The 21,805-nt window shown below is 32.3% G+C and overlaps 1 protein-coding gene across 1 annotated transcript in view; it reads left to right on the top strand.

Annotated features, from left to right (window-relative positions):
• LOC143257830 (uncharacterized) overlaps positions 1 to 21,508 on the top strand; it is a 37,944-nt gene extending 16,436 nt beyond the window's left edge. Inside the window, exons 7-17 of the mRNA XM_076516859.1 lie at positions 1,520 to 1,638; positions 2,237 to 2,454; positions 3,133 to 3,897; positions 8,638 to 8,689; positions 9,183 to 9,398; positions 11,483 to 11,587; positions 16,845 to 17,009; positions 17,665 to 17,850; positions 18,192 to 18,347; positions 19,351 to 19,454; positions 19,762 to 21,508. Coding sequence (XP_076372974.1) covers positions 1,520 to 1,638; positions 2,237 to 2,454; positions 3,133 to 3,897; positions 8,638 to 8,689; positions 9,183 to 9,398; positions 11,483 to 11,587; positions 16,845 to 17,009; positions 17,665 to 17,850; positions 18,192 to 18,347; positions 19,351 to 19,454; positions 19,762 to 19,857 — 2,182 coding nt within the window. The 3' untranslated portion in view covers positions 19,858 to 21,508. The remainder of the gene's footprint in view (positions 1 to 1,519; positions 1,639 to 2,236; positions 2,455 to 3,132; positions 3,898 to 8,637; positions 8,690 to 9,182; positions 9,399 to 11,482; positions 11,588 to 16,844; positions 17,010 to 17,664; positions 17,851 to 18,191; positions 18,348 to 19,350; positions 19,455 to 19,761) is intronic.
• The last annotated feature ends 297 nt before the right edge of the window (positions 21,509 to 21,805 follow it).

Below are 21,805 nucleotides of genomic sequence, written 5' to 3'. Positions count from 1 at the left end.
GTTTTCATCGTGAAAGGCTCTGTCATAGGGCTGTCATGTCTTAAGTTCCCAACACCTTTCTTTATACTTTCAATAATCCATCTATTTTTCAAGAATAATGGTTTCCCTGTGCCCATTTCAACAGTTTAATTACACAAATATGTTTTGGTGCTACATTCTCCAACTTATCCAGTATTTCTCCAGTTACTATGAGATGTGTGACAGTTGAATAAGATATGACTAGAAGAGTTGTCTTGATGAACTCATACCCTGTCGGTCTTGTTTCAAGAAGGAGACTCTTCCTGATTATGCTGGATACTTTTTTCACTGACTTTGCTGTATATAGATTTTCATATTTGTTACCATAGTTGGGAAATTACTTCTTACAGGTCTCTTTCTGAATGGTTTTGGTGCCTCATTTTCAGGAAATTATTTAATAGCTCTTTCTCAAACAAAGTATTCATACTTTCAAGGCATGAAGTTATAAATTGTTAATATCCAGTTTAATTAATGGCATTGGTAAACAATATATTCGTATTGTTCCACTGTGATTTTATGCCAGTTGTGGTTGTCAAGTTATTTGCTGATTTACATATTCAAAATCATTTTAAAATAAAACATACTTATCTCTGTACTTGTGACTGATCATAAGCCTGTACACTACAGACTTAATAATGGTATTTCTGGGTTTTAATTTCAAGTTTTCTTTTCAAGCATCAGACATTTTTGATTTGACTATCAATATGTCTTCATGGTATTCATTTGGCCTTTTTAGAAATTTTTAGAAATTAAAATTGTGGCAAATTTAAAAAAGTTGTTTTCAGTCTTATTGGCTGACTAATGAGAGCCAGGACTTTTTGCCAAATATTATTAGTTTATACATGATTCTTTACCCTCTAGAAGTGGTTTCAAAATAATTTGAATTTTATGACTTTATTGTTATATTGTGCAGATATTATTTTGCAAGAAAGTTTGTTTGTTTGTTTTTGAATTTTGCACAAAGCTACTCGAGGGTTATCTGTGCTAGCCGTTCCTAATTTAGTAATGTAAGACTAGAGGGAAGGCAGCTAGCAGTCAACATCCACTGTCAGCTCTTGGGCTACTCCTTTATCAACGAATAGTGGGATTGACTGTTACATTATAATGCCCCCACTGCTGAAAGGGCGAGCATGTTTGGCACGACAGAGATGCGAACCTGCGTGCCTTAACGTGCTTGGCCATTTGCAAGAAAGATTTTAACTTAAATAATAATAGTTTAGAAATTCTTTCTGATCTGTTTAATAACAAAATTCTGCTACATGAAGTTGTTCCTTTTGAAATAACACAAGAAGTGACAATGGTATAAAACTACTCAGCTAATATCTGCCTATCACAAAGCTGTGTAGAAAACAGAATTTATTTATGGGACTAAATTCTTAGAAAGCAGTTTGAGTTCATGTTTATTTGAAATATTTTTAACAAAATCATACACAACATCTCATGCTTTTACCTGTTACAGAATGTTTCTTTAAGGACATGATTATTCTTCATCTTAAACTAGGGCTAAATATGCACAGAACCAAGGACAGGAACCTTTTAGGCATTCTTCCAGAGAGCGTATTGGTCACGTTATTCAAAGTCCATTACCTGTCACATTTTCTAGAAATTCTGAATCACCAGGTAGCATTTTTGTATTTGTATTAAAGCATCTTTTGTGTGTTATGCCAAATATTTTTATCAAACTCAACTGTAATGTTTTAAATTTAAGAACAAAGTGTATAAATTTGTTTATGATCTTTGCATTAATGTACTAAAAGTTCTTTGTTATAATTAATTATATTTGGATAAACTTTCCAGTGCTTTGGTTGTCCATTGGCAACTAGAAATATAATGAAACTTGTAATGAAATGAAAGTATTGTCATTATTTTCCAATATAGACAATTAGTAATCCAAAATCTATAAAAAAAGTGTGCTATTTAAAGATTTTGATAATGAATTGTTTGTGATCCCAAATTGGTTTGTGTGTGTGAAAGATTTAATAGTTTATAAATGCTTGTGTTCACAAATCAGTTTTATCAGGTTACACTTTTTTATTTTTAGAAACACTGATGTTGAAATTTCATATATAATTTTATAAGTTTGAACTTATAAGTTCAAGAGCCTTCAGTAGGCTCTCGAAATACTACTCATTGCAATAATTTTATCTTTATATATTTGGAATTAACTTTCTTTTGACACAAATACTTTTTTGGAACACTGAACATTGTGATTTTTTAGGCCATCCTGGATCCATCACCCATGGAACTCCACGTGAACACTCAAACAAACATTCCTCTTCACGTGTCACAGTCTCCTCTACACCCCTCAGTCTTGTCAGATGCAACCACCAAAGCACTAATAAGTGGGATTCTCATCATCAAATAGTACTGCAATGTTCACAGGCCAAAAGTTCACAGGAAGAATTAGGATTTAACCACTCCACATATTTACAGCAGGTATTAGCTGATTGACAGAGTACAGTTGGAAAATAATTGTATAACTTACAGTAGTCTATTGTAAACATATTTAATTGAAAACAAATAACTAGTTACTTGTGAAAAAATTTACCTTTTTTTTAAGAGATTAACCCTTTGCCATTTACAAAAATAGTTTTAATACAAATAATAGTTGGTACAATTTAAAGGTCAAACAATATATTCTCAACAGTTGTCACAAATGATATCAAATTTCAACAGTGGAAGAGAGAATATTTTCAAACACAGATACTTAGTAAAGAAGCAGAAGATAAATAGCTAAAGACTTTAATATTATGTAGAAACATCTTGCAATAACAGGTCAGTTTGTTTATGAAAACAATTTATTTTTATTGAAATTGCCTACTTTTGATTGTAAGTCAGCTATCTTATTAGTATTTTTGAGTTACATTTTGGTGAAGGCACGGGTTTAATAAAAAGTGTTATAGTTGTAGACAATTTGTAAGTATTAAAGGAATCTTAAAGCTGCTAAACTTTTTATGACAGTTTGTTTGTCAAATGCAGTTACAATGTATGTCATCTGTTAATTAGTTTGAAGATAGGAAATTTTCTATGAGATACCAAATGATAAACAAAGAAATGTATTTAAGAACAAGTTTAGTGTTATTATTTGATATGTTTTGTTTTGTTTTCTGTTAGGAGTTACAGCAGCCTTTGGCAATGACAGGAAGAAGGCCAGTAATAAGTGAACTTCAGTCTGTCTCCAGAGATAAAAATTATACTAAAAAACATTCCATTTCTCAGAGAAGACAAGTTCCTAATCCACCAAATATGGATGTAAGTTATTCACAAAGCCCACCTTTATCAAGCCCTAACTATCCAACACATTTAGAAAGGTTGGGGCTAAAACCACCAACTTATTCCTCAAAACCAGAACCACAAAATAGGCTGACCCTCCTCAACCAAGAGAGGAAAAGCGTTATATCTGCTGACAGCAGCCCCCATTCACAAGCTGAATTGTGTAAGACAGAAGCTGTTTCCCCAAAAGATCTGACTCCTTATAAGTCCAATTTCAGTTGCACCATAAATGAACAAAAAACATTAGGTGAGGCCATTACAAAACTAACAGTAAACAAGGCTCAGGCTACATTTGAAAACCACTTAGGTACATCTGTATTGAAAACTGAGGCTACCAGCAGAGATGTAACACAACAAGTTACTCCTAATGTGCACGTTCGAAAAGTTGGTTGTAATACTCAAGTAAAAGTCACAGGTTGCACCAGTCAGCAGTGTGGACTTGTCAGTAAGCTTGATTTAGAGTGGGAGAAACTTCAGAAGGCCAGGTTGGCAGGTAAATGTGGAAACAGTGATGATGAGGTGGAATCAGAAAATGGGGAAAACTGTTTAAAAGAAATTCTTATTATTACCAAAGGACCCCCCTTATCACTTGATCTCAGCCCAAAGGTTTGTCCATTTTGCTTTATAGTTTTCTCTGTTGCTTTTTTAAACAGTTAAGCCAATAGTGGTACATGTAGCTCATAATTCCAATGTTATACATAACTCCACTCATGCAATAGCTTCTTTTGATCTTCCACTGCCCTGTAATACATTGAAAAAAGTTTCTCACTCCTTGCACTAGCCTTTACAGTCTAACATGCACAGAACATATAATAACCCTCCACCAACAGGAGCACTACACACACTCCTAGAATAGCTGGCTCTCTGTCTGCTACCTCATATAAACCTCTCTTTCTCAACAGACACAGTACAAGTTGGATGTGTTTTTCACTTCCTTTCAGTTTTCAGTTATTTTTTTCCTTGATATTTTAGATGTTATTCATATTTGTTATTTTTTAAAATTAGTTTGCTGGTACTTTCTTGTGTTCTGGCATGTTACTGACTTTAATTACCATTTTCACACAATTATTTGCAAATTATGAATTTACAATGATTACCACCGTGGTTCCTGAAGTTACTGGTGATACAACTCCTGTAACCCAGGGCTTGGGATCAAAATTGTCTGCCAGGGAGGTGCATGCCTTGATTTGTTGGGCCTTCTTCTCCATAATGGCCAGCATTTTTTCAGACTTATTGAAAATGTTTAAGACAAGGATGACTCAGACAGCGTTTTTCTTTGCCATACAGCTACATCTTGCATCTTTGGGAGAAGTTCAATTTTCTACTCCTTTCCTCTGGTTAATTACAAACCCTTATTTGACCACCCAACCATCAGATTCACTGTCTGGGGTTCTAATCGTATGACATCTATATCTTTCTCACAGGTGTAGTTTTTAAGGATTCAGCTTGTACTTACTAATGTTTTGCATTACCTCCACTCCTTACTCCCTTTTCTGAGGTCTTTTGTCATTCTCCCAGCTATTTTTTGGAGATCTCTTTTTGTGGTCAACTTTGATAAGGCTCTCTTTATTGACTCTTTTTTTATTTATTTGGTTGCTTTGTTTCTGGAGAGAAATGAGCTACTTACAGATGTTCTTCTGCTTTGTATTCCCTCAGGAACTTAAGGATGGTTCTGTTTTTGTGTGACCATCATTTTTTTTTTTTACCACTCAAATTCTTTGAAGTTCTGTATTGACATGGCCAGGATGCATACTTCCTTTGCTAATTGTTTATCTTTTTCCTCCACAATCTCTTAATTGAAGTTCAGTTTTCAATCTCCTTCCCTATCTCCTCCTTTTTCTACATCTTGATGTTCGTATTCTTATCCTTGTTTCCTCCTGTGCCCATCAAGAATATAAATAATGGTATAGGTGACAACATCAGGCTCTGTGAAGGTCCAGACTTTATTGATTTGTTGACATTTTGGCTACCTTCACTACCAATCTGTGTATTCTACAGGTTTTGTGAGAGGATCTCTGTTGTCAAAACTGGTTGCTATCTTCTTTCTTTGTCTCTAGTTCCTTTTCCTATTTCAAGGTAACCTGTCTTAAGCAGTCATCAGTCTGAGGCAGGGAGAGACATTCTTCTGAAGGAACATATCAACCCAGTGTTTTCTATTCAGCCAGGTTTTTTTGCTTTCAGTTTTTTGCTGCCACAAAGAACATCAGGGTTTGGAAAACCATCACTGACCTTATTCTTATAGCAAAGTTATATCAGACACTCTGTTGAGGCCACTGAAGAGAATTGAACTCCTTGATTTTAGTGTTCTAAATCCATAGACTTACTGCTGTACTAGCAGGGTGATAATGTTGTGTACAAATTTAAATATAGTAAATGAAGTTCTAAGTATTTCCATCTACCTTATAAAATAATATACAAATCTCATGGTTAATAATGAATTAAGTATAGTTTACAAAATACCACAGTTCATTTAATATTAACATGAAGGGAAGTGGAGAACATTTTATGTGTAATCCATCACTGACCTCTCCTATCTAAATCAATTCTTGATCCTCCTTGTTTTTCCAAGGAGTAGTTTCTTCCCCTTTTTTTAGATTTACACTCCAGGTCTTTGGATGACCAATTTATTGTAGTAAATACATACCTTTGTGTTCCTATCTCTCCATCCCCATATCATTTTCTTTAGTTTGTCCATGAGGGGTGTTTTTCCTGTTCCAGGCTCTTCCATTTGGACTTACTTTGGCTTCTTAAGTATTTTGTTAGGTAGTGAAGACATTCATTCAACATCTGTCTTTGCTGGGGCTTTGGTCTCATCATAATATGGATTACTGGCTTCATTTGGGTTATTCCTTTTCAGCATCTTCTGACTACACCCATTTACTTCTGGAGGAAGCATCTCATGTGCGTTGCTTTGTGAAAGTGGAGAAATCCATACTTTTTCCTACATAGTGTCTTGTTTGCTTGGATGTTTCTCCATTTCCCATCTTAGCCAAGCCCAGTCTGTTCCACTAAATGTTCAGGATGTGGAATAGTTGATCATCAAGGCTCTATATTCCAGTTTTAAAAGTTCTATCTCTTTTGGGGATGTGGGTTTCATTGGAAGCTCTCACACCCACTAGTCATGCTTACTTCCAAAGAAAATTCCATAATTGATGAAATTTCAGCTCAGATCAACTGGTTGTCCGTTTTTCTTATTTTCAGAGTGACCTTGTTTGGTGGTTGTACAAAGACAATATAACAGCTGATGTGTTCTTTTTCCACCTCCTTGTCTGGATCTGCAGTGTTTTACTGAGCTTCTCTTGTGGGCTGGAGTGCATATCTTGATGCTCAGGAGATTTCTGGGAGCTGGTCATTGGCTGCATCTGGGTTTCATGCCACTGTTTTGAAGTTTTCATCAAGCTGTATCATTTCCTCAAGCTTTTTCTTGTTCATCAAGTTATAACTTTTTGTATGTCTTCTGAGGGGGAAGGTGGTTATGGTACATTTCTAACAACTTCATACTGGCTTCATACATCATCAGGCAAAAGGGTACCAAATCCATGTCCCTTTGTTTTTGGACTCCAGAGCTCCAGGGCCCACATGCACAGGATACAGCCCTCAGCTTGCCACATTTCAGGTGCTTTGAATATTGTTGTAGATCAGGTATTGCATCTACACAAGATAACAACAAATAAGTGATTTTCACCTTTCCACTGTATAAAATGCTTGCAACTTTCAAACTGTGGTGAACAGTTTGGTTGGACTGTCAATGTATCATTTCTGTTTGTTTATTTTTTAAAGAACTTAATAAGAGGCCTCCTCTTCCTTCAATACATATTCAAATTTCTACTCAGTAGCAAGAGCTGAGGGGTCAGGTATGCTTTTCTATAAACCCACACTGAATACTTTTGTGGTAATAACACACATTGTTGAGATGGTGTGTTCCACTAAAAAACTAGTGGTTTTCCTATAGGTAAATATGTATGTATGTGTATATATCTGTTTCTCAATATGTCTAATTCTGATAAGTACTAGATGGACCATTACTCATTGACTATCATGAGTAAAGCAAAAGAGGATTCCTGTCCATCTTTGACTATTCTTTGGTTGAATAAATCAGGAGTGGTATATTTTTAAAAACAGAGTTTCATAGTTACTAATTGCATTTTCTCTAGCATGACGTTCATCCAGACATCCTAACACCTTTTATCCCTCTCTCCTTGAAAGGAGTTTGGGAGTACATGCAACTTCCAAGTTCCAAGCCACTGTTTTAACTTACCTTAGTTTTCTAATTCATATGAGTTTATGAAAAATATAATTCACAAACTGATCTATATGTGTTTTCTTAAGTGACATGGTGACAAATTTAAAATTTATTGATAAAAGTATAGTATTCACACAACTAGTTCCACAAAAAATCTACTATCTAGTGTGAGGACTGGTATAAAAGGAATCTATAGTTTTCCTGTTTTCAATTTTAAATATATATATTTTCTCCACTACATTAACCAAAATAATGCTAAGCTGAATTTAATCTAAATCCCAATTAGACTTACATTTTATCTCCTGAGTTTTTTGTTTTTTTTAATTGGCTTAGACCTTCAGTTGTAAGCTATAAAGAACCAAAAATTGCTTTGTGATATTGGGTATTTTGTGCTTTTCACATTTATGATTATGTCTGTTTTAAACTTTTAAGAATATAAATTTTTAAATGCACTTAGTACTAACTATTGATTTAGAAGTTTAATCTTAAGCCTACATTTTAGGAGTTCCTCTCTTCAAAAACAATTCATAATAAATAATACAAAAACTAAAACTAGTGTAATGAACCAAGCTCATGTACAGTATGGGTGTTATAATATTTTTAAAAAACTTATTCTCAAGTAAATTATCAAGTATGTGTGGTTTGGCTACTAAAACAAACACAACTGTTTCTTGGAGATAGATCATCTTGGCAAAGTGTTTAGTGCTAAATACAGTACATACTTTGAAGTTCCTATAGTGTACTAATTAATTTTTGTTTCTCATACGTGAATTATCCTGAAACTTGTAATAAATATGGACAGTACTGTTTCATGTTATAGGTACTTAAAATTTGAGAAGGATGTGATTTGTTAGATAACTGTTTCTTCATGTTCATTTTCTTAAGGCAGATTAAAATTTATTTTAGGCACTTAACAAACATATTTATTCATAATCTATTCAAAATATTTATGAAATTACGTTTTACATATCGGAAGTTATTATTCTTCTAAATCTAAAAGCAAGGTTAGTAACTCCTTAAGTTTTGTTACTGTGTCAGCAATGTAATGCTAAATTTTATAATTTTTTCAATTGATACATTTATTTAATGTATAAATTTTTCAGAAACTTGAATTTCTTGATACAGTTGGTTTGACAACTCATCAGAAAAAACAAGGTATTTATAGTATATGAAACAGTTTCTTTTATCGGAGTGTAGTAAGTTTATATAACCTCATAATTACAGTATTCTATATGAAAATGTTTTTCACTATAGTTTATCTGCTGTTTTAAGTTGTGTAATAATAACCATATTGTGTTAATCTGGTATTTAAAAGTAATCAGTGTTCTTAACACAACCGTTTTTTTAGACATACATGGATAATGTGTATTAAACAAGTTCATCAAACATAATCAAAATTCCTCTTCTTTAAATGTTTTTTAAAAAGAAATTAAGAATGAAAATAATATATATAATAAAATTCCAACCTCACAGTTTCTGATTTCATACTTATTTCATCTTGTAAATAAAGTTGCTAAGAAGTTTTCATAATAGTTGTGAAAGATTGGTTAGTATTTTGAGAAACTTATGTAAATTATTGCAGTTTTATAAACTAAATCATTTACAAAAATTTATACAGATCAAAAAAGATTTTGGAATTTCTTTGCAGAACTAGAATTTGCTAAATATGTTCAGGGGAGAAAAGTTTTACAAGAACGACCAATTTTCCCTCTAGACAGTAATAACACCAGTAGGGAGTATTCTCCATTGCCTCTAACAACAAATATCACTCCTGAAGAACTATGTTTTGCTGCTGACTTTCCGCATAAAGTTAAATTTTTACAGTTCCTTGCTTTAAAGTTAACAACTTTTCAAGAGAGGATAGGTAAGTAGTAATGTTTATGAAAAATGTTTTAAAATGACTGTGTTAATGTTAAGCAATAATGTGATTTAATAGGTTAATAAGTTCTTTGTTTTCAATAAACCTTTTTTATCTTGCAGCTCAAATTATCCAAATAATATCAAATTCATGAATTATAGTAGCAGATGTTGTATCTGTTTATCAAATTTTGATGATGTTTGTGTGCATTTATTTATTTTTGTTGAAAATCTTATGGAAGTAAATTACCTTCAGTTGTTTTTTAATGCTGATTTGTACATAGTTCAAAGAACAATGTAAATTGTATTTTTAGTAAAATACTCTTATCATTTATCCTAATAAATAATAATAAGAAACAGAACACTATAAGTGCAATATAATTGTACAAAGAGGTATTAAGTTGTCTTATTTTAATTGTATGGATGATTTAATGCCATTTAAGCTGCCTAAAGTATTAGTAACTAAAAACTAAATAACCACATTGGCCACATCTAAAACTGGAAAAGTGAAACAGACAGCAGAGTAATAACTTGTTGAAATAAATAAACTGAATTTCCTTTCTTAAACATGTAAGTTGACCCAGTTGGTATTGCTTTGAAACTACTGAGGCACAACAGCATGAAGCCTATCAATAAAAAAGTATGATATGATACAGAAATTACAAAATGGCATAAGTAACTTTATTCTTTAGTAACATGAGTTATTGTAATGTTTTGTTACATCATTATTTTAGAAATATTATTTATTTTCTTACTGTATTTTATTTTGTTTTGTTTTTTTCACTTTTGTTGATCAGTTTCTTAAGCTATCTAAGCAGTGTGCTGTTGTTAATGGTAGCACAAAAAGGATTTATGGTTATATGTACAGAAATATTGAATACATGTGTAATGACATTAAAATTTTATTGTATAAGTTACTGGTTCAGCCAAACTTGGAGCATTGTATTTAGTCTTGAACACTTTACTTTAGGAGAGACATTGAATTTTTAGAAGTGGTTCAGAGGAGGGCTAGTAGGATGATACCTAGTGTGGAAAGCTTGTCATAACTAGGCCAGAAAAATAAGGTCTCTTAAATTATTTTATCTTGTAAAAAGAAGAATTTGCTAGAATCTGATTGAGATGTTTAAGATTATTAAAAGAACTGATAGTATCAATGCTGAAAATTCTATGACCTGGAAGCACAAACATAGATTTTGACAGAGTAGCAGTTATCTTCAGTTAAAGAAGTTTGATTTTTTCCTAATAAACGGTTGGCTCTTGAAATGGGTTGTTTACATATGTTGTGGAAACTGTAATTTTAATTGATTACTCTTTGTTTTAATAGTTCAGTAAATGGGACAACTTATATGGACCAATAGGTCTATTGTTGTCCTTAAATGTTATAAGGCAGAAAGCAGGAAATGAACCAAGGTTTTTCTTTAAAAAATTATTAATCTTGGTAAAATAAAAAAGTTATTTGTTTATTAATATCAATACTTTAAGTTTAAGTTGAAAAATACAGAAACAATACATGAAAATTAAGTTAAAGTCATAGAGGATTGCCTTTCTGAGATATGACTAAGGGACAAAAAGAGAACAAGATCATTAAAAAGGTTTAATTTTTGATTCACAAATCAGCTTTCTTAAAAAATACTTTTTTTGGTTATTTCTTTCAATGTTAGTTTTTATTTGTAGTTTAGTGTTTAACTACAGATAAAATTTTACAGTTTTTTTAATAATTAAAGTATCAGTTTAGTATTTTCACATATCCTTGTTGAAGAACTGTTGTAGAATTTGGGACTGTCTTAGTACAAAAACTAGCTTTGCATTTGGATTCACATGAATACAAGGACTAATTTATTTACTTGAGTTATCATAATTGATATAATGATTAGTTAAGCTATGTGAACAACCTTAATAGATTAAAGGTTTTGTTTAGTTTAGAAATCATCTCATTTGAAAGTAACATTATGCATATGTTAATTTGGCTAGTGAACTTAATTTATAACAAATAAAACCCAATTTTGGAACTAGTTTAGTTGCTAGTTGCCACTCTAACATATCTATCTGTACTTATGAAAGTGTCTGAAGTATCACATTTTCTATATTCAGAGATTGAGAGGAAATGGAAAATAACTGAAGAAGGCAGAATTCGTCGAAAACAAAAATTAAGGTCTAAACATAAAAAGAAGGCCAAAGTACATGATAGAAAACCAGGTAATATAGGCCTAATTTTGATATGACTTGTAACAGCAAGTATAGTAGATTTACTTAGCAGTAGGTCAGTGTATATATATTAATAATTTTAATCATCAACTCTATTTTGATATATCTGTAATACTGCTTTATACATGTATAGTATCAGCTTACATGTACTTAAATACAAAAATAATTTTAAAATTATTGTAATGGATTCCTTAATTCCCAAATAAAATTCTAGAAAGATGTTTATCAGATGAATACATATGTATATGAATTGTTCATATAGAGTTTATACTCATGTATACAATATAGGTATATATTTGTGATTACCTCAACCGAGGTAGTAAATTAAATATAAACATCCATATAATGAAGTATTAATTTTATATTGACTTGAAAAGAAATGAAATAAATCATCATGTCAGTATAAAAATTTCTCAATGTATATATCATGAAAGTAGTGAAAAATTACAGAATTCTATGACTTCATGAGCACTCCAATGATTATTTGACACATGTCAGTTAACCTACATATTCTTTGTATAGCACATACCTTTTAACAGACTTGTTTCACCTACCTTATAAAAATGTATACATACCAGAGTAATGGTTGAATCTTTAGGTGTCAAATTATAAATATTCAATAATTGATACTAGAAAAATATTATTAATATTTTCTGTATCAGTAAGCTTTGATATCCAGATGTAACATACTAAACATAAATAGTAATAAATATTATCATTATAACATAAAATTGAGGATCAGTATACATGTTAAATAACTTAGGATGACAAAATAAAGCTATATGTGTGTGTGTATATATATATATATATATATAATTTTCAATATGCAGATCAATAAGTTGTGTTACCCATAGATGATAGAAATCCATGGTGGAACATATTGTACAAGAACTACATTTTAATATCATTTAGCATTTATAGGTAGTGTGATGACACCAGAAATTGATTGTATTTGGGGAAAGTATGTAACCATCTTTTCTGACAGAAAAAAAGAAAAAAGTTGTACATTAATATCATAAAGATACACTGCATGGCCAAAAGTATGTGGATACCTCTTTCAATTAGTGGGTTTGGCTATTTTAGCCACACCCATTACTGACAGGTGTATAAAAACAAGCATACAGCCATGCAATCTCCATAGACAAACACTGGCAGGAGAATGCGTCGTACTGAAGAACTCGTTGACTTTCAGCATTGCAGTGTCATTGGATCCCACCTTTCCAGCAAGTCAGTTCGTCAACTTTCTGCCCTACTACAACTGTTCCAGTCAACTGTAAGTGCTGTTATTGTGAAGTGGAAACGTCTAGGAGCAACAATGGCTCAGCCACGAATCTTAGGCTACACAAGCTCACAGAACGGGACTGCCAAGTGCTGAAGTTTGTAAAAATCGTCTGTCCACAGTTGCAAAACTCACTACTGAGTTTTAAACTGCCTCTGGAAGCAACGTCAGCACAAAAACTGTTTGTTGGGAGCTTCATGAAATGAGTTTCCTTGGCAGAGCAGCCGAACACAAGCCTAAGATCACCATGTGCAGTGCCAAACGTTGGCTGGAGTGGTGTAAAGTACACAGCTATTGTACTCTGGAGGAGTGGAAATGTGTTTTCTGGAGAGATGAATCATGCTTCACTATCTGTCCACAAATCTTGGTTTGGCAGATGCCAGGAGAATGCTACCTGCCTGAATGCATAGTGCTAACTGTAAAGTTTTATGAAGGAAGAATAATGGTCTGGGGCTGTTTTTCATGGTTTGGGCTAGGCTCTTTAGTTCCAGTGAAGGGAAATATTAATGCTACAGCATACAATGACATTCTAGAGAATTGTGTGCTTCCAACTTTGTGGCAACAGTTTGGGGAGAGCCCTTTTTTGTTTTAACATCACAATGCTCCCATGAACAAAGCGAGATCCATAAAGACTTGGTTTTCCGAGGTTGGTGTAGAAGAACTTGACTGGCCTGCACAGAGCCCTGAGCTCAACCCAATTGAATACCTTTGGGATGAACTGGAACGCTGACTGCGAGCCAGGCCTTCTCACCTGACACCAGTTCCCAACCTCAATGATGCTTTTGTGGCTGAATAGGAGCAAATCCCTGCAGTTGTGTTCCAAAGTCTAGTGAAAAGCCTTCCCAGAAGAGTGGAGGCTGTTATAGCAGGAAAGAAGGACCAACTCCATATTAATGCTCATGATTTTGGAATGAGATGTTCAACAAGCTCATATAGGTGTGATGGTCAGGTGTTTACATACTTTGGGCCATGTAGTGTATGTTCAGACTGGGGATTTAGAATTTATAGGTAATGAGATGTACCATTTCTTAATAAAATTGGTGAGAAAAGGAATATTGATCCATATAAGGCACAGAACTGTTCAGCAAAAATACTGCAACAAGTTGTATCTTAATTGCCATAAGCAACATGTCACATCATGTTACAGGTGAGAATTCAGAAAGACAAAGGTCAGTGACAAGAGCCATCCATATCTCCAAGGTGACAGTACCCAACATATCAAGGAGGAATTTGAGAAAGGGCACAAGTCATTTGAACATGAGTTTCTTCCACAGTAAAATAAGGAAAGGAAGACCAATTGTAGAAAACTGCATGAATGGTAGCTGAGTGAAAATGACATTAAGTGTTGGTTGAAATATGACGAACTGGCATGTGTATGTGTGTACCTTAACAAGTCTCATGTCATTTTGTACAAGTTAATGGATGAAAAAGATTTTACAAAAGTGATACACAGTATGTCACAAAAAGTTTTAAAAGGATTTCTGATCATCCAGTGGATATGGTATCAGAGTCAACTAATAGATCAGGAAAGTGCTTTCTGTATAATCCAATACTATGTAGCCTTTGTACCACACAGAAATATTGGATTTACCTTAAAAAGAAGCCCACAGGGTATGGGCTTTCAATCAAACTTCTCATTTAAGCAAACAAAGAAATAAATAAGAATTCATGCAATTACATATAAACACATATTGCTTAAATTGCCAGAAGCAGCATCTGTGAATTCCTGTGCAATGATACTACTGAAAAGTGCTGCAAAAATCATTGTCGTCACACATTACTTTGAGTGGATTATGAAAAGCCTGCAAGGGAAAATGTTCACCAATGCAGTCTTATGATAGTCTTTGGAAATACAAACTACTCTGCATTGCTATTGTCCAGATCAGTAATGTGGTGTTAAATTTTATAATGCTGAAGTTCTACCAATATTTTTCAGACATGTTACAAAATGACCTTTATTGTTTCTTATGTCAATAAGCCTTTTGAAAATGTGCTTAACTTTACATAACTTGTATAACAGAAATTAAAGATTGGTCTAGATGCAAGCCTAATATTATTAGCAGACTCTGAGAACTTTATTCAACACATTTGAAAAGTATACCTACAGTACACTAGATACTGTGCATAATACATATTTAACAATGAATTAAAAAATTATACTAATTGGGCATTGCCACTTTTTAAGAAAAATGTTTAAGCTGATGTCACAAACGGAATATTTTAGTTTTAATTATCGGCTTTTCATTATTATTTTTTTTCTGTATGAAATTATTTTTGCATCTTAACATGTGTATTTGTTGTATTTTAGAATGATAAAACTTCATAGTGTTTTAGAAAGCAGTATTACAAGACTTAACTTCATGTGAAGCCAATACAAAACTATTGAGATGCTGTCCAACCTAGTGTCACATTAATAATCTAGTAATATATACTCTTCAAAAAAAGAAACGCAAAAGGGATATTTTTGTTATTTTAAAGAGGAATATATGTAATAACGTTACCAGCTCAGAGTATGTTATGTTACACGTGTTAAGGCACTGATTGTCAGACCAAAATGACAATAAAAGTTGTGCACATTGAAAACGGAGGAAAACATCGGATTTTTTGCCAAAACGCATTCATGTCCAATAAATTTGTTTGAGAGATTTGCATGTTCTGCAAGTGCAACATGTACAAAATCCCTATAAAAGTGACGGGTTCTCGGTTTCCATAGCTCAGTGTTAAGCACTGACACGCAATACAGTTACGCCAAAACTGACTGAAGCACAACGCAACAACGCCATTGGTCGCTTGGAAGCAGGCGAATCTTGATCAGATGTTGCCAGAGCTGTGAATGTCCACCCAAGCACCATCACAAAGCTATGGAATCGTCACCAACAACATGGAACAACTCGTGACCGTCCACGATTTGGCAGACCTCGTGTGACCACGCCCGCACAAGATCACTACATCCGGTTACGTCACCTTCGGGATAGGACCACCACTGCGATGTCTACTGCCTCAACCATACCAGGGCTGTGAAGGATTTCCGATCAGAACGTACGCAACCGTTGACGAGATTCTTAGGCCCCATGTGCAACCCATCATGGTGAACGTCAACGACGTTTTTCAACATGACAATGCTCGTCCTCACACAGCCCGACTCACCACTGTCTTCTTGAGACACCACAACATCAACGTTCTTCTCTGGCCCTCCAGATCACCAGATTTAAACCCCATCGAACATCTTTGGGACGAGTTGGACCGACGTCTGCGACGGTGACAACCTCAACCGCAGACTTTACCTCAGCTTGCAGCAGATTTGCAGGCAGAGTGGACAGCCATTCCACAGGATGTGATTCGTCATCTCATCGCTTCCATGGGCAGGAGATGCCAATCAGTTATTGATGCTCACGGGGGGGGCATACTCGTTATTGATGTTGAGTGACGTTAAACTTCAACTAGTGACCGTGGACTTGCCTTTGCAGACTTTGGATGTTCAGCAGTGAATGTGCAAAGTTTCACACATGTCATACAGAACTACCCGGAATAAACCTTTTAACAATATATCTCAAATTTTGCCTTTTGCATTTCTTTTTTTGAAGAGTATATGTATGTGACCTTTAGAGTGGCTTTTAAAATATCATTAAAGTTTATTCAAGATTCTTTGTCTTTTTTTTCCTTTTCAGTAAAGCATTTTTGCCCTACTATTAAACACTGGGCATAATTTTTTTATCTGTACTTCAGAATGCTCAAATTGAAATTTAGATTTAAGTTTTAAAATAATGTCAATGAAGAGAAAATGCACTTTTCTGTAAAGGAAAATTTTATTCTAGTCTCAATTAGAATGTTTATGGTTTTATACTGATAACTTAGCCATTGTGGTTGCATATTTAATAAAAAAATGTATTTTATTCATTTATGTGCACATTTTATTTTGAGATTTCAATGGTGTAATTACTTCTTATGTAAGTTTCACTATTAAATTAGAAATAACTTCGTTGGAGAGGTTACCAATGAAAAGCAAAAAAAGGAGGTTACAGCCTAGTCCTAACCACTCAAATGAAGCTTCAGCTCAAAAAGATTACAATCCTCCTAATAAAATAACACCTTCTACTAAACTGCAGGTATCTCTCTCCAATCGTCAAACCAGTGGTATGTATATTTGCTTTTTAGTCACTGTTAAAATAATTTAATTCTGAATAATTAGCAAAAATGGAAGCAAACTTACAAATTACACGGACGTATGTTTGTTTTGTTTCAGTAAAGGCTAACTTTTTTATCCCATAAACTGATATTTACTTTTCTTCATTGTAAAATATGAACTCTGCAACTATAAAAACTTAAGTTTTTATTTAGTTATAATTTTAGATATATTAAAGACATCGAACCAGCAGTAAAACTTTGTGTTTAATAGTTTAAATGCTGACACATATAACATTTTTGGAGTATGTGACATTTGGTGTAGTATATGGAACTTGAAAATGTTATAATGAAATATATGTAGAAGAATTTTCACAGATGGGGCATTTATTAATCAGAGGTTAAAGTGTGTTTGTAAATAATATAGTATTTTTACTGGAAAGTGTTCTTACCAAACTGCTTATATATCCAATTTATGAAACTTTCTATACATATGAAGTAGTTTATCTTTACTCCCCACGGCATTGATGTTTTTTGGTTTTTTTTAAAGATATTGCAATGTTACAACATTTTGGGAATGATAATGATTAAAGCAAATGACAGCTATTCTAGGTCATAAAATGTCTTGTGTCTAGAGATTTATATTTAATTTTTACCTATGACACAGCACAAGATGTCGACTCAACTGTCAGTGCAGTCTCTCTTTACTCCAATCTTTCACAAGACAGTGATTCTAAAAGCCAGAAAGTGGTCTCTGTACTTAAAACACCAGACAAGAAACCACAAAAGCTAGCCAATAATTTTGTACAGGAGTTTCACAAGTCAGTGTTGGAAACCACTCAACAACAATTAGGTAAATTATTAAAATTTAAAGTATCTTGTCAATAAACTTTTTTAAGTTTTCAAGTAGATCAAAAATAGTGTTAAAATCCTTTTAGAACTAGAAAACTAGTCATCTTTATATATATAATTTATATATATATGTATATATACTCTGTAAATATGAATGTTTCATGTTAACACTTTCTGCAGATATTAAAGTACTATATAATGTGAAATAATTAAGTCAAATAACAAGTTATATACAGAGCAATTAAATGTTTCACAGTAAATTGGCATTTTAAAAACCCTTGTTAAGTATGAGCAAATTATTCCATTTCTTTAAAAAAAAATCTAAAATCTCTGTACATACAGCTGGGCAAAATTGCCTGTGGTCAGCAAAGAAAAGAACAGGGACCAATTCACCTCCAACTCTGGACTTTCCTGAAATAAATTATCGAGAAAAGACTGAGAAATATCATTGGCCTGGTATTGAAGTAGTAATGGAAGCCTATGAAAACTACTCAAGAGGTGAAATTAAAGATTTATGTTATACGCTATATTTTATTAAACAATATTTTTATTGAACATTTTCTCACCTTTATCAGAAAAAAATTTTGACAGTCTATATGACAGAACTTTTATAATAATGTTAACTTCTTAATAGTAACTTTATAAAGAATATTTATCTTTTAATAGATTTTGTAAAATAATACTGAATTTTAACAGAACTGTAGTAGTTTTAAATATATATGCAGTAAATCCTGTCTAAGGCAGAATCTGTTTTCCTTCTATGTTATGCAGGTTCTGCCATATAGAGGGCCTTTTATAAGAGAAATCTTAAGATAATGTTGCAAAGTTTTGACATTTGTGGCTTGTACAGATTTCCACCCTATGCAGTTTCTGGCTCAGACAGGTTTTACTGTGTATATATATATATATATATATATATATATCTATAATAAGCTCATTTTAAAACATAAAATGTTTCTTTTGAAGAAATTCCAGTTACAACAAGCCTTTTAAAATGCTAATGTAACTTGGAGGATTGGCAGTACTTGAAATTCTGAGAAAGTGAAATGTGTGATAAAATGTCCAATTAAAGAACAGTTGTTAGCTGCAAAACATGTAGTGCTGGTTTGAACACTTTGATTTTAATACTGAATGAAATAAAAAATACTAGTCATAGATAATTGCTTTTAAAGCTTATCATTTTTGTTTGAACTAATAACTATTGGAATTTTATATCAATGAGATTAAATGGGTTTAAATAAAAATTCGAATCTTTGTTCTTATCATTACTTCTTGAAAAGGAAATTCTGTAGCCAATTAGTTCAAATTGATAAAAATTTGTATATAGTTTAAATATTGTATCAACCCTTTAGTTTGTCTGCATTAAAATTTCAGACAGGTTGTCCATAAAGTTGTTAGTAATTATATCACTTATATCAAGATTTCTACAAGAGAGTTTGTAGTGTAAAATAATAAATTGGCTCACATGCAAACTATTTAAAATGTTTTGTTGAATTCCCAGAACAAAAACAAGAACAAGAGTTTTTGGTAGAGAGGTGCCATTATTTACAGAGGAAAAACTATGATGCTAACAATGGTGCAGAGAAGCTCCATTATCAAATGACTGTAAGTTTCTTATTTTTTCTAATTAATTGGTAATAATACTAACTCCTACACAGAATATACAGAATTGAAACTGTCTAGTGATTATCACTCTATACTCTACTGAACAGATTTAGCATATCTTCCAGGTATTGATAAATGCTCTTTACATAATTTGTTCAATGTTGGTGAGAGTAGCTTGACAAAATAACTAACACAGTTATTATAAAGTAACTGATAGCTTTAATCATTATATAAAACAGTTACATTAGAGATATATGCATATTTTATACAAGAAACAAGTCTATTATTATTATTTTTTTTATCACAGGAACTTTTACAATTAAAGTATCGACTAGATGAAGAAAGACATAGCTACCAGGCTGCAATTGACTACTTGAAAAGGACTTTGCAGCTAATAAGGTAGTATCCAAATTATGTCAAGTGTTGTTTTGGACCTGTGACGCACTAGAATTTCCAGATGAGTGCTTTAAGTAAACAGTGGAAGAGAAGACCACCACCACGAAGTCTTTCTTTTATCTCATCATGTTTCACACAATTCCATTACATGACAAGATACCAACCAGCAAGGTGGTCTTGTTCCAGCCTTGTTTTGCATTTGTGCTCTAGATGTTACTGTAATTTTTAAAAATAATTTATTTTTCTTGATCAAATGAAGTAGCATGGTTCTGTGACACTTTCTGACAAAATTATTTATTGCTTCACCATAGCTACTGTGTCATTGTCTGTGAAGGACCAACACTTCACGGAAGGAAGGGAATAATGACTTATTCTTTCACCAGTTTTCTTTTTTATGTACAATTTTGGTGTAAACTTTTATCCAAATTGCAAAGACTTTTCCTTTTCTTTTGTACCATTCATTTTATATTTGTTTTTGACCACCTTTAAATCATGAGTGGAGTGTTATTTGTCCTTAGAAATTTCTGTTGTAGTTAAATTTAAGTATTTACAAAACAAAGCATTTTTGTAATAAAGAAAATACAAAGAAACTTAACCAAATAATTTATTAGAAATGATTCTTCTTTTTGTGCTTTTCAGATTAAATTTTAGAAGAAGAAAAAAAGTATTTACTTAAAACCAACTTCCTTCTACTGAGAAGGCTTACATCATTTTGATAATTGTAACTATATAATAATTTTATTTCTATCTCTTAATCTGTTCACATTTTATTTTTGCACTGATTATAAAGATGGAATTTTACAAGTGGAACACCCAGTTGTATCTATGTTTGTAAACATTTTGTGTAGCCTAATGGCTAATTTTTCGTTGTAGAAACTATAATTATATGCTGCCATTTAGTCTGGAACATTACATGCAACTCTGGAATTCTGAAGTAAAAAAAAAAAACCATTATGAAAAAGTCAGTTTTACATACACTTCTAAATTCATGTTAAATAATACAAAATTACAAATTTTTCTTGTAAAATTGTGATAAAAATATTTAATGATATACAAACTACAAAAAAAATGTATGTTAAACCTTGTAGGTTTTGTAAATCCTCTAGTAATTGAAGTGACCCAGTCGTTTTATCCACTCTGGTAAGTTCATTAGTTGGAGAACCTGAGCTTCTTTCTAAAGTTCAATTTAATATACAAAAATGTTGAACTGTTATGGGACATTAACTCAAAATACAAGAATAAACTTTTGAAGCACATGATTGATATTTTATATGATTATATCAGATATTCCATACATACCTGTGTACAATAAATTTTAATTGCAGTATATTTACAAACAAAACATGGTCAATTGTAACAGAAATGTTTAAATTTAAATTCATGCATTGTGGAAAAACATTAACAAACTAGGGTTTATATCTATTGGAGAGTTCAAAGAAGCACTAGGAATATATATCAGTAACAACTTAGTAAATCTGTAGCAATGTTCTTAACTCAGTTGTGTGTGAATTTTATTACTGTGTGTATAATGTATGTAATTTATTTTCCGTCAGTTTTTAAACTTCTATAGAACTGTATGTTCAGACTTAATATGAAGTCTAACACATTTCAGTACCAAATGATAATTTTAAACTTTGAGTATGTTGTAAGTTATTTTAAAGGCAAAAATAAATTCTTAACATTTTCATAATATACATATAAACAATTTAGTCCTGACTGTGACTGCTAACTGAAAAAGAAAAATCTGTATTTTCCTAAATCTATCTTCAAGAAAAGTTAATCACCACCTTAAATTAGTTCTTAGCTTATTACAAAACACTTTAGAACACTTGGAAGTTCCAATATTACTAGAAAGTGTAAATACAAGAACAAAATTAATTTAAAATTAAAAAATGCTATACTATGTTAATGTCTATCAAATTCAACTTCACACATTCCATGCAACTCCAAAAAAA

Source organism: Tachypleus tridentatus, chromosome 7 (assembly GCF_004210375.1).
Source record: "Tachypleus tridentatus isolate NWPU-2018 chromosome 7, ASM421037v1, whole genome shotgun sequence".
In the NCBI taxonomy this organism is placed as follows: Eukaryota; Metazoa; Arthropoda; class Merostomata; order Xiphosura; family Limulidae; genus Tachypleus; species Tachypleus tridentatus.
This window is presented reverse-complemented; position numbering and strand designations above follow the sequence as displayed.